The 12168-nt window shown below is 61.3% G+C and overlaps 1 protein-coding gene across 2 annotated transcripts in view; it reads left to right on the top strand.

The window, feature by feature from the left end:
* Window positions 1-12168, top strand: part of SEMA3F (semaphorin 3F) — a 104793-nt gene that overhangs the window by 72747 nt on the left and 19878 nt on the right. The window contains exons 3-6 of one of the 2 annotated variants that reach the window (XM_026657024.1): window positions 628-788; window positions 4099-4161; window positions 5856-5975; window positions 9197-9286. In XM_026657024.1, coding sequence (XP_026512809.1) covers window positions 628-788; window positions 4099-4161; window positions 5856-5975; window positions 9197-9286 — 434 coding nt within the window. The remainder of the gene's footprint in view (window positions 1-627; window positions 789-4098; window positions 4162-5855; window positions 5976-9196; window positions 9287-12168) is intronic. The other variant, XM_026657025.1, reaches the window with a different exon arrangement.

The following is a 12168-nucleotide window of genomic DNA, read 5'->3' on the forward strand; positions in this document are numbered from 1 at the left end:
CCCTGCCCGGCCCAGGGGTACCCTGGCCTGGGTCATTGTAATCCCCTGCCAGCCCCGTCCCTGCCCAGCCCAATGATACCCGGGCCTGGGTCATTGTAACCCCCTGCCAACCCTCTCCTTGCCTGGCCTAAGGGTGCCCGGGCTTGAGTAGAAGGGCTGCTTTATGCCCATGGGTTGATCGGTGGAAGATCAGTCCAGGAGTGAGGAGGGAATGCTGGAGGGTCCTGGCCTGTGGTTCGGGGGCTCAGAGGCTGGGGGTCCAGGGGTGTGGGTTGGGAACTCAGAGGCTGGGAGGCCCTGGCGTGTGGGTTGGGCGCATAGAGGCTGGGATGGCCCTGGTGTGTGGTTTGAGCACTCAGAGGCTGGCAGGGCCCTGGCGTGTGGGTCGGGCGCTCAGAGCCTGGCAGGGCCCTGGCGTGTGGGTCGGGCTCTCAGAGCCTGGCAGTCCTATTGCACCCCAAAGCTGTGGGAGTTTGAACCTTGTGGCTGTTGAGGCTGTGGTGGGCATCACAGCCCTGTCTTGCGGGCTGACTAATTCCGAGGCGAGGGGTCATTGCTCTCTTGGATGCCACTGCACTCAGAGCCCCGCCGGGAGGAGCCTGACCCCCTATCTGTGTTTGCCCACAGAGCTGAAGGCCACCAGCACTGCTCACTTCTTCAACTTCCTGCTCAACTCCACGGACTACCGCATCCTGCTGAAGGACGAGGACCATGACCGCATGTACGTGGGCAGCAAGGACTACATCCTCTCGCTGGACTTGCACGACATCAACCGAGAGCCCCTCATCGTAAGGGCCCTTCCGACCTGCCCCTGCCTGGGGGGCCCACGAGGGATGAGGGGCTGGAGAAGTGGGGCAGGAGGGGGAAGAATGCTAGGCCCCTGGGCTGGAGTGAAATGAGTTGGTAGCCACCATCCATCCCCTGCTTTGCCTGGTTCAACCTCATATTGAGTCATTGCCAGGGGGAGACAAAGGTCCCGGGACATGACCCTTGCTGGGGACTGTCCAGTTCAAGTGTGCACTTCCCCCAGGACCTTGGCAGGCTGGGAAGCCGAGAGCCAGTCGGGGCTCTTTGCTGACTGACTTAGGAAGCTCCAGCTGTTTAATTGATCCCAGAGAAGATTGATCCTCGGAGATGGGAGCCTGGGTGGGGAGGACAGATCCGATAGCTAGGGTCTTGGACCTAGTGGACAAAGGCAGAACCTGCCCAATGGCTGGGAGCTGAAGCCAGAGAAACACGCTAGGAATAAGGTACAAATTTCTCTAGGTTGGGGTTCAAAGCTGGCCCACCCCAGTGATGACCAGCTCAATCCTACGGCCCTTCCCGTCTCTTTGGGGACAGAGAAATGGGCTTCTGTCTCAGTCGGGGTCTCCCTAAAGCCCCCTGACCCAGTGCTCTTTCTGATGTCTCAGCAGAGAGGCCGAGGGTTAAATGGAGACATGCCCCATGGGCTGGCTCTGCAGGGAGCTCTCTGAAGATTCTCCATTGGCGCTAGCAAGAGTGGAAGCACTAGAGCAGACGGGGCTCCGGTGCCTGTGCTCCTGCACTGGCTAATCCTGCTCTGAGAGTAGCTGGGCCACCCAGTAAAAACACCAGCCTCCGCAGGCAGCCTGAGCACTCCAGTGTGGCTGCTCTCAGTGGCACGGTGTCAGCAGTGGGAGATGGGCAGGAAAACTTCCAAACTGATGAGGCCCCCAGGGGGATGCTCTCACTGAGCTGCCAGCCAGGCACCACTGACCAGCACCAGTGTCACCCCCAGCACGCCCACGTACGGCCATTAGGGTTGCCAACTTTCTAATTGCACAAAACAGAACACCCTTGCCCCTGCCCCTTCCCCAAGGCCCCACCCCTGCTCCACCCCTTCTCTGAGGCCCTGCCCCCACTCACTCCAGTCCCCTCCTCCCCCCCCATCGCTCGCTCTCCCCCACCCTCACTCACTTTCACTGGGCTGAGGCAGGGTATGGGAAGGGGCTCAGGGCTGGGGTAGGGGGTTGGGGTGCAGGAGGAGGTGTGGGGTGGGGGTTGTGGGAGGGAGTTTGGGTGTGGGAGGAGGTTCCAACCTGGGGCAGGGGGTTGGGGTGCAGGTGGGGGTATGGAGTCTGGGAGCGAGTTTGGGTGCGGGAAGGACCAGGTGTAGCGATTGGGTTGCAGGATGGGGATTGCTCCGTCCAGGCGGCGCTTACCTCAGGCGGCTCCCGGTTGGTGGCACAGCGGGGCTAAAGCAGGCTCCCTTTCTGCCCGCCCTGGCTCCGCGTGGCTCCTGAAAGTGGCCGGCATGTCTGGATGCTAGGCGGAGGCATGGCCAGGCAGCTCTGCGTGGTGCACAGGGGTTGGGGACGGGGCAGAACGTGGAGCTTCCCTGATTGCTCCTGTGCCTAGGGGCTGCAGGGACATGCCAACCGCTGCTGGGAGACACGCAGAGCCAGGGTAGGCAGGGAGCCTGCCTTAGACCTGCTGCACCGCTTACTGGAGTCACCAGGGTCCCTTTTCGACTGGGTTTTCCAGTCGAAAACCGGACTCCTGGTAACCCTAATGGCCTTGTGGTGATGGAGCTGTGGGGGAAGGGAGGATGAGCTTGCCCAGTCCCTGCCTCCTCTCTTCTCAGCTCTTAGTACTGCATGGGGGATGTCACGTGGCAAAGCCACCCCCAGAGCATTCCCAGGTTCCTCACAAGTGCCCTGCTGGCCACCAGACTGGGCTCAGCTGGGCCCTCTCTGGAGGAGCTTGCCCCAGTCTGTGGCCCTGGGGCCTGGCCAACAGGGAGGCATGGAGCAGCAGCAGCAGATCGTGGGTCCATCCCCGAGGCTGGGGAGGGGCTAAGGGGCAGGATATGCTGAGCGGGAAGGGTGCCAGCCCCTCTTGGGTCCTTTATCTACCTCTGGGCCGCCTCCCCCATCTGGCGCCTGAGCTGCAGGGGAGGAGACCAGGAGCAGATTTACCATGAAACAAACCAACAACCCCAAAATGCAGGAAATATCTGACAACCTGCCCCTGAGTCCCAGCCAGCGGCGCACCAGGGCTCAGGCAGGCAGGCTGCCTGCATGCCATGGCCGGTGGCCCCACACCGCTCCCGGAAGTGGCTGGCTGCTGCGTGCCCCTGGCTGGGGGAAGGCAGCTCCATGCACTGCCCCCACCCCAGGCAGCACACGGAGACCCGCTGCTCCCCTCCCCACAGGGGGTGTGCAGAGACATGCCAGCAGCAGCGCAGCAGGGCTAAGGTAGCTCCCTGCCCGCTTTGCCTCCCTCCCTCTGTGCCGCTTTGCTCCCGGAAGCAGCTGGCATGTCCCTGCGGCCCCTGGGGTGGCGAGGTGTTCCCAAGTGCTGCCGCCGCCCTGAGCACTGACTCTGCTGCTCCCATTGGCCGCAGTCCCCGGCCAATGGGAGCTATGGGGGCGGTGCCTGCAGGCAGAGGCGTCCGGAGACCCCCTGGTCCCCCCGCCGCCTAGGAGCCACTGCCAGAGGGGTGTGTGCGCCGGTTGCTTTGGGAGCCGCGCCATCCAAGGTATGCACCTGCCCCCATCCCCCTCCTGCACCCAAACCCCCTGCCCCAGCCCAGAGCCCGCACCCAAACTTCCTCCCAGAGCCTGCACTCCCTCCTGCACCCCAACCCTCTGCCCCAATCAAGGTACCTCACTTTATTTTCATGTACTTACCATTATTTATAGAAGGAGGATGAATGAAAAACGGGAAGGCTGGGGGGATAAGAGAGAATGTTTTTTTTCTTGGCTGAGTCCCGAGGGGGTGTGTGAAAACGAAGCTGCACACAGGGCCCCACTAACTCTAAATCCGCCACTGGAGGAGATGCCTTCTCTGTGGGCCAGAAGTGGAGCCACCATTGGGGAGAAGGGAATTCAACCTCCTCGTCTGTCAGCCCAGGGCAGCTTCTCCCAGCCCCTGGAACACAGTGAGATGCAGGGTCCTGGTTCGATCCCCGTGTGCTGGCCGAGCTGTTGGCTGTTCCCGCCGGGAAGCCGGTAGCAGGCCCTGGCACGGAGCTCTCTGAGGGGCCCAGGCCTCGGCTGCGTGGGTTCAGCCAGATCTAAATTCAGACCCAGTGGAAAACCCCAGGTGACGACCTGGCATCTGTTGTTTTGTCAGATTCACTGGCCCGCATCCCAGCAGCGGATCGACGAGTGCATCTTGTCGGGGAAGAACAACGACGTGAGTCCTTCTGGGGGCACGCGGCTGGGGGCTGGGCAAAGACACCTGCGGGCATGGAGAGCTGGCCCGGGCACTCCTTCAGGGTTGGCTCTTTGCGATCCACACTCGTTGAGTCAGCTGACGGACTACGGGCTGTAATGACAACAGGGAATCTCCACCTGGTTGCTCTGTCATTCCATCATTCAACCTGCAGGAGGATCTGAGTTCGGTCCTTGTTGTGCTGGGAGGCTGAGTGGCCATGGCAGGGCGCTGAGAGCTGGGGACGTCCTCCCGTTCCAATGGATGTCTCAGGGCCCGAGCTGGAGAGAATGTGGGCCTGGGGGCAGAGGCACCTCCTCAGAAATCTTGCCCATGGGACGCACCTGTGGAGCCATTCCCCTTGCACCGCTGCTCCCAGCACCTCGCCCCCTGAGCCCATGCTAGGCTCAGCCCCTGCCTGCCAGCCTGGCCCTCCCAGGTACAGCGTCACTCCCCGTCCCTGCAGTGGAAGTGGGGCGCCCGGGGGGAAGGCCTGGTGCAGGAGCCAGCCCCAAGGCAGCGGTGATGAGCAGCACTGACTGCCCCTGCCCACGCAGGTTTGGCCTGTGGCCCCTCTGTCAGGAGTATAGGGCCAGGAGGGGTAGCTGGGCAGCCAGCACTGCTGCTCCTCGCCACGCCCGGCGGTACACATCCTGCGTGCCGTATGGTCACTGCTGCTTGGGGCACACCCAGGCTCAGGCCGGGCTCCTGCTGGTACCAGCCGGGCACCACCCGAAATCCCCAGCCCACGCGCCCCGCGGTTCCTGTCAGGCCATCAAGCGAGTGTGCATGGCTCCGAGGAAGCGAGGGGTTGGCGGTCACTGAGCTGCTTCCACTGGAGCCAAGCCCTGCATGCCTGGCAGCCGCCTGACCCCGAGTCCTCCACTTGTCACTCAGCTGCTGTCGCTCCTGCCGCAGGGCTCAGCCCCCCGGGGACAAACATGTCTGAGCCCCCGCTCGGCCCCCCAGCTTGCCGACGACTCCTTCGCCGGCTTCCCCTGCTGCACTCCCAGACTCCCCTCCCCCAGCGCGGAGGAAACAGGAGCTGCAAACAGGATGCCTGGCCCTGACCCTGGGTCCTTAACTAACGAGCCAGGCCCAGCAGGACACCCAGCCGTAATTGCTGTACTGCTGCGTCTCACCCATTGGTAACACATCCTGACTGGCCCCGGAATGCAGCCCCAGTGAGAACAGCCCTGGAGCAGAAAGGGGTGGTGCGCCCACTGGCCTGTGCCCCAGAGCAGAGGGGGTGGGGTGCCTGCTTGCCTGCGCCCTGGAGCAGGGCAGGGAGCACTGGCTTGGGGGGAGCTTATGGCTACACCAGCCCTAGCCGCTCCCAGTGGGACTCCGTGTGGGGAGAAAGTTCCTTCACTGAGTCCTTGGGGTTGGATCAGCTCCAGGCCACGCAGCGGTGTCGGTCCTGACAGTACCTACTGACCCCCACCATCCCTGGGCTATTTGAATCCATCTGCTCAGAGGAGCCCCAGGCTTGGCATCAGGCTACACCACCCCTCTCACACCAGGACACCTTCCTGGCTACACGCCAGTCCCCAGCGGCCCTGACATCTGAGGCCTGAGCATGCACCGTGCGAGCAGGGCTGGGGTGGGCATGGGGGTGCCGAGGATCCTGCGCATGCTGCCCCCGCCCCGCCTCTCATTCTCCTCCTGCTTTGCAGGGCGAATGTGGCAACTTCATCCGCCTGATCCAGCCCTGGAACCGGACCCACCTGTACGTCTGTGGCACTGGCGCCTACAACCCCATCTGCACCTTTGTCAACAGGGGGCGCAAAGCACAGGTGAGGCACCGAGTGAGGGGGGCACTGCTCGGCCATGCACGCTGAGCCAGAGGGTTGGCATCCCCTCAGCCCCAGGGAGCTGGCCTAGGCATGGCATGTCCTGGCAGGGCTCCCTGGGCGGTGCAGTATTTACTCCAAGAGGCCGTCGCCCTGGCTCAGCCTGTGGCTTGCAGTCGCTCTCAGCCCAATGGACCCTGCGAGAGGCCCATAAGAGGCCTGGCCAAGGTCTCCGGCACAAGGTCAGGCAGCTGCAGTCTGGAACCTGGGGCCATTGTAGCCAGCTCAAAAGGGGGCACTCATGGAATACAGCAGCCGTCTGGCCATCCCTGTGTCTCTGAACTGCGTCTGGGGGTTCACTTTACATGGATTTCCTTGCCAGGGGGAATTTTCAGCTACTGGGCTGTGAATCCCCTTCGGACAGGATCCTTGGGCAGGGAAGGGCTCCATCTTGAAAGCAGTCGGAGGCCCCTGCACTGTGCTGAGATGTGCCAAGCCCCTGGCTCTCGCTGAAGATCTGCCGGGAGCTTTGCACAGGTGGGAGCTTTGAGGTGGGAGAATCTCCACTTTGGGCCTGGCTGCCTGCAGAGTCATTGGCGCTGCTCGGTGTCCTAGCTTGGGGGCGGTGAGTGGTCCCACCCAGGGGCTGGAATGTCTCTTTCCCTTTGGAGGCTGATGAGTTTTGGCGGCATGGGGCACATGGGGAATGCAGAAATTTTTGCATAGCAGATGCTCAGGTAGCCGTGGGGAGGGAGGGGTAAATGAGAGAGAGGGTTTGGTACATTTCACTTTAGATTACACTAGGGAATTCTTTGTATTTGTGTCTAAGACGGGCTCATGCCCCCGGAGTCAAGGGTGGGGATACACATAAAACAGTGAAAAATGAAGTAATTGTGTGCTGCTCCTCAGCTCGGCTCCACCGGAGCTCTGGTAGCACTCGGCACTAGGTTATTCTATCATGTGCATACAGTGAGGTGTGGAATGGGGAATCTTGGTTTTCGCATCGCAGCTGGTTGGGGTTGCCAGTCCTGTGTTACTGGAGAGCTAATCCCATGCACGGGTCAGCGCCTCGGTCCCATTACTAAGCCCGCCTGTGTCTGCGAATGGCTTCATTAATACAGCTGCCCCTCTGCCGAGCAGCAGCAGAGCTCGGGGCCTGCGGGCCAGCCTGCCAGTGGAGGAGAAAGCAGCGACGCCGAGTGTGGGGAGATTTGCAGTGTATACACCGGGCCCGGAACTGAGGTGGGCCCAAACCGTCCAAGAATCTCGCCCACGCACTCAATTCTTCAGCAGCAACTCGCCCTCTGGACTTGACTCTAGTTAGAGAGGGTGGAGCGGCGAGCAAACTGCCCTGCTTCTTGCCACAGCCCCCACCTACAGAACATGCATCACAGCACCCAGACACCCCAGCATTTCTTCCAGCTGGCCAACTTGTAAGTCTGGGGAACAGCGTTACCCGGTGACACCCGCTGTGTCATGGACTGTGCCTGGCTAACACCTGCCTTGTTCTGACTGTGTGATTTGGGTTCATCACTCAAAGCTGAACAGGCATGCGTTTTTGCGCACTCTGTGCAAGAAATGGATGCACCCCTTCCTGGTTTTCTATTGGCTGTCATGTGGGGGTTTCTATTGGCTGTCTGCCTTAGAGGATGGGGGCTGGTACAGAGGGGCTCCCCCACATCCATGTCATCCATTCCAATCCAGCTGTGATCCCTGATGAGCAGAGTCTGTGCTGTCCCCTCCTTAGGGCTGTTTAGGGGCTCATGTGGATCTCAGTGCGTTTCCCCTGGGGCTGCATCCCCTAATCGCCGTGAGCATCAGGGGCCCTAATCGACCTCGGGCCCTTGCTGTCAGTCTCCTCCGAGAGGCCAAGGCAGGAGGGGCTCACCCCCAGCCCGGGGGGTGGAGGGAAATCTAATCCCACCCTTGCCCATGCTGTGGGAGTGGGCTTTTCTTTCTGAGAGGCTCCGCCCACCACCTCCCAGGTTTCAAATAGGCTGTGGCTGTCGCTGGAGGGGGTGGGGCCTCTTGTTTGCCATGGGCTCTACCCACCAGTCCTGGGGTCCAGGTGGGCTGGTACCTCCCAGTAGCGCAGCACCGCAGTCCGTTGGAGAGAAGCCAGACAGTGAAGCTGTGCATAAGGTGACTAGAGAAGGAGGAGCTGGCCCCACGCAGCAGCTTTGTGGGATTGGGGTAATCCTGGCGTTCCTCATCATCCTCATGCTTCAGGGCATGAGCAGGGGTCAGGAAGGGATTTCCCAGCCGTGCTACAGAACTGTGGGCTCCATACTATTCCCAGCTGAGACAGGTGCCCTCCTCAGAGGTCAGATGTGCCCTGTCAGCCAGGGTGGCACCTCCTGTATAGCGCCCATGGGCACCTCTGGGCAAGCCTGGCTGAGTGTGGGATAAGGTCACTTGGTCCTGCTAGTGAAGGCAGGGGGCTGGACTTGATCTTTCAGGGTCCCTTCCAGTTCTATGAGATAGGTATATCTCCATATATTATTATTATTATAAGGACTGGGAAGCCCTGAGGCTCCTCGAACCACAGGCCACATCAGGGAATTTGCTGCTGTCCTGGCCTCTCGGCAGCCTGGGGTTCTCAGTCTGGGTGTCACAAGGATGCGGCAGGCAGAGCAAAGGGCACGGTTATGCGTACTGTGCAGCAGGTCTGAGCCAGCCATGTGGCATTTGGTCACATGCAGTCCCAGAGACAGGCCAGGACCCAGCCCTGCGGGAGCCAGGATTCCCTGAGGTTTAACTGAGGGTCTTGGTTCCTCCCCCTGTCCCCGGGGTGTGTGTGTGATCACCGGCGGTGTGGGGGGGCTTGTCACAAAGTTCCACATCTGCTGTCAGTGTCAGTACAGGGCAGCAGGAGGCCCATCCAGTGTGTGCCACACACACACGTGCCAAGTATGCTGGCACACGCCATGCCCGCACATGCCATCACAAGCATGTTGCCACGCTAGCACATGGTGGGCACAATCACATGCGGCCCGCACAATAGCCTGGGCACACTCACAATGCCCTGGGCTCAAGAGTGCTGGCTCTGCCATGGGGGCGCTCTAGGAGCTGGGGCAGGTGCGCTGGCTGGGGGTGGGGGGAGTTTCTTGCCCTTCCAGGTGGGCATGACCCCCTCCCACTGCCCTAGTGCCCATCCCTACCCACCCCCCGGGTGGCCTCTGGCCCCGCCAGCTCTAACTCTCTGCACTGCTCCTTCTCCTCAGGCCTTTGTGCTGACCCAAAGCGTCCAGCCGGGAGGACGGGGAAGCCGAGCCGCTGACTCCTCCCACAGCCCGACACCAGCAGAACGCAAGGTGGGACTCGCGCTCAGACCCCCCCCAAGGGCAGGAGCCGGCTCCCCTCCCAGGGCATGCCTGGGATCCCTAACCTTCCTCCCCCATGGCATGCACCTAACCGCTAACCCCCGGCTGGGCATGCCCCTTGCAATGGCTGAGCTGTCTGTGCCACCACCCAGCACAGAGCAGCCAGTCCTCGCATCTCCTCTCAGACTAACGCCTTGCTTCCCCAGGCCTTGCTCCAGATGCTGTGGGGAGGAGGGACACTGTCAGGGGCCCCGTGCCGGGAACGGAGCCACTGGCTCCGGGTTCCTTTTAGAGCACCGGCCACTCGCAGGGGTTGGGGAACGGTGGACGTTGGGCCTGATTGTTGGTAGGACCTACCAAAACACATGCAGGCACTCCCCCGGCTGGCTCTTTAAGCACAGCAGTGCCCACCACCCACCAACGCTCCAGCTGGAGATGGATTGTGTTGTTTAATTGGGAACGGGCCAGATCGGGCAGGGGAATGGGATGTACGGCTCTGAGGCCCTGCTCCTGACAGTGTCTCTTTGACAAGATCGTCTTCCCGCCAGGCTAGCAGCCGGGCCGGCTCACTGCATGGAGGCAGGGTTAGCCTGGGTTCGCATCGCTGGCTCCATAAGCAGCTCGGGGTGCTGGGAGGAATCAGGAGCTCATGGTCCCAGGGGGAAGTTCAGCTTCTTCCAAGCTTTGATTTTCCCTGTGTGATACTCCTCCTGTGCCGTGGGCACCACCCTCAAGGCTCCTGTTCGAGGGCATCTGCTCTGCTTCCTGACTCCGGCTGCCCCCAGAGTCCATTCCAGGGGCTCAGGAATCCAGATCCGGTCCTTCTCACCCACCCACCCCCCAGAGCCTGTTCCAGCAGCTCAGGAATCCAAGTCCGGTCCTTCCCACCCATCCCCCCAGGCTGCCCCCAGAGCACATTCCAGGGGCTCAGGAACCCAGGTCTGGTCCTTACGTCCCCGCCAGAAGCAGCCAACAGTGGGCCCTGCCAGGCCACGGGGACATCCCATGCCCCAGCACCTTCTCCACGGGGCAGTTTGCATCAGGGAGGTTATTCGCTGAGAGCCTAGAGACCGAAGCCCACCACAGCACTGATGGGCAGGGCCTGGCGAGATCCAGCAGTGCCCCTCACACACACATGCTCCTCCTGGGCTCAGAGCACCCCAACTGCCCACGCTTGGCTGGCGTCTCTCAGCTGGGACCGAACCCCAAGGGTTGTAGATGCCAGTCCCTGTGCAGGTTTCAGACCAGCCGCCTCCTCCACCCTCCAGCGGGGTCCAAGCATAGCAGCTGCCTGGCAGGGGGCAGGAGGCACCTTCTGCAACCCAGCAAGGGGTCAAGACACTGACATGGGGACAGTTCCCTAAAGCAGCCATGGGGGGGGGCGGGTGTCACAGACCTGGGCACCTGCCTCCCAGGGCTGCCTCCTGGGGTGGAGCCTGGTGTCCTGCTCTCCCTCTGCCATCCCAGGGCAGGGTGGGGGTGGCAGCTCCCCCATTCCTGGGTCTTCTCAGCCCCTCACTGTCCCCCCGCCTCCCCCATGCGTATCTCCTCCCCCAGCCCGGCTGCAGTCCAGCTCTCCTCCCTGGCTCCCATGTGGGAGCTGGCTTCTCTGCCGGGATTCGGGGCCTGGCGCGTGACTGCATGAGGCCCCCCATGGCACATGACTCTCCTCCGGCGCCTGCCTGCCTCAGCCCCAGTCCCATCAGCATCGCTGCACCCTGCCAGAGAGGAGCCGTGTATCCCCATCAGGACAACAGCGTGCTCCCCGCTGGGCCAGGGGCAGCCTGGGCTGGGCTAGAGGCAGGAGCCCCCGTGACAGGCAGACAACAGTCCCCAGGAGGTGCCCCCTCTGTGCCAGCCCTCTCGGGCCAGAAAGGAAGAGCTCCCTTTGACATCTCGCCACACACCCGCTGCTGTGCCTGCGTCACCATCATCAGAGAATGGAGGAAAAGCCACAGTGCCCCTTCCCTGGGCAGAGAGGCGGACGTCTCGCGGGGAGGGTCACTGGGGCCCTCCTGGACTGGACCCCCCCCAGCAAGAGGATGAGGAGTTGCGAGGCAGAGAGACAACGTCCTGAGGAAGAGACAGGAGCCTCTGGTCAAGCTCCACTCAGCACCGAACTGGGGCAGGGGGCCACTGAGCTGTGCCCACGAGCTCTTGGGCAGCCCAGAGCTTTAATCTATGCCAGTTTGTAGCAGCCCCAGCACGCCCACGACTAAGCCGGGAGAACCCACTCCAGTGGCCATGAGCAGAGAGACTCTATCATTGGGCTGGCCCCTGGATATCTCATGTTACCACATTCCCCACTAGCATCAGGCGAAGCCCGCAAACCAGCGTTGCCAATGGGCCTTGGGATTCCAAATGGCTCAATTCTCATGAGATTTCGGAAGGGGGTGTTCTTAAAGTGCCAGTACCTGGAGTCAGAGATTTATGGGAGGAACTCAGCTTGCATCATCTGGCAGTTTTCTAGCCCCCGCTGATGTGCTTGGAGGCATGGATGCCAAAGGCTCCAAGCCCAGGAGGCTCTGAGTTTGAAGCCAGGATATCTGTTTTTTTTAACTGTTGGTTATTCACGAGTAGGTTTTACTTGGTGTGACTATTCGGGGGATGGTGCCCTTTATCACGCTCTTCATCACGTGGTCTCCTGCTTAAAAAGGTTAAGGCGTCCAATCAGGGAGCAGAAAAAATTCCACGTGGCTTAGGGGACCAATCACACACTTGAGAAACAGTGGCGGTGAAGTTTTCGTGAAGCCATTGTCTGAAAGTGTCTGGCCCAAATGATTGGTCTCACCATTGCAAATAGGAACTCAATTGGGAAGATCAAAGATCAAAGGTGTTAAATTTGCTGGATGAATTATCCACAATAAATGAGT

Source organism: Terrapene carolina, unplaced genomic scaffold (genome assembly GCF_002925995.2).
Source record: "Terrapene carolina triunguis isolate 2854851 unplaced genomic scaffold, T_m_triunguis-2.0 Scaffold235, whole genome shotgun sequence".
Taxonomy (NCBI): domain Eukaryota; kingdom Metazoa; phylum Chordata; order Testudines; family Emydidae; genus Terrapene; species Terrapene triunguis.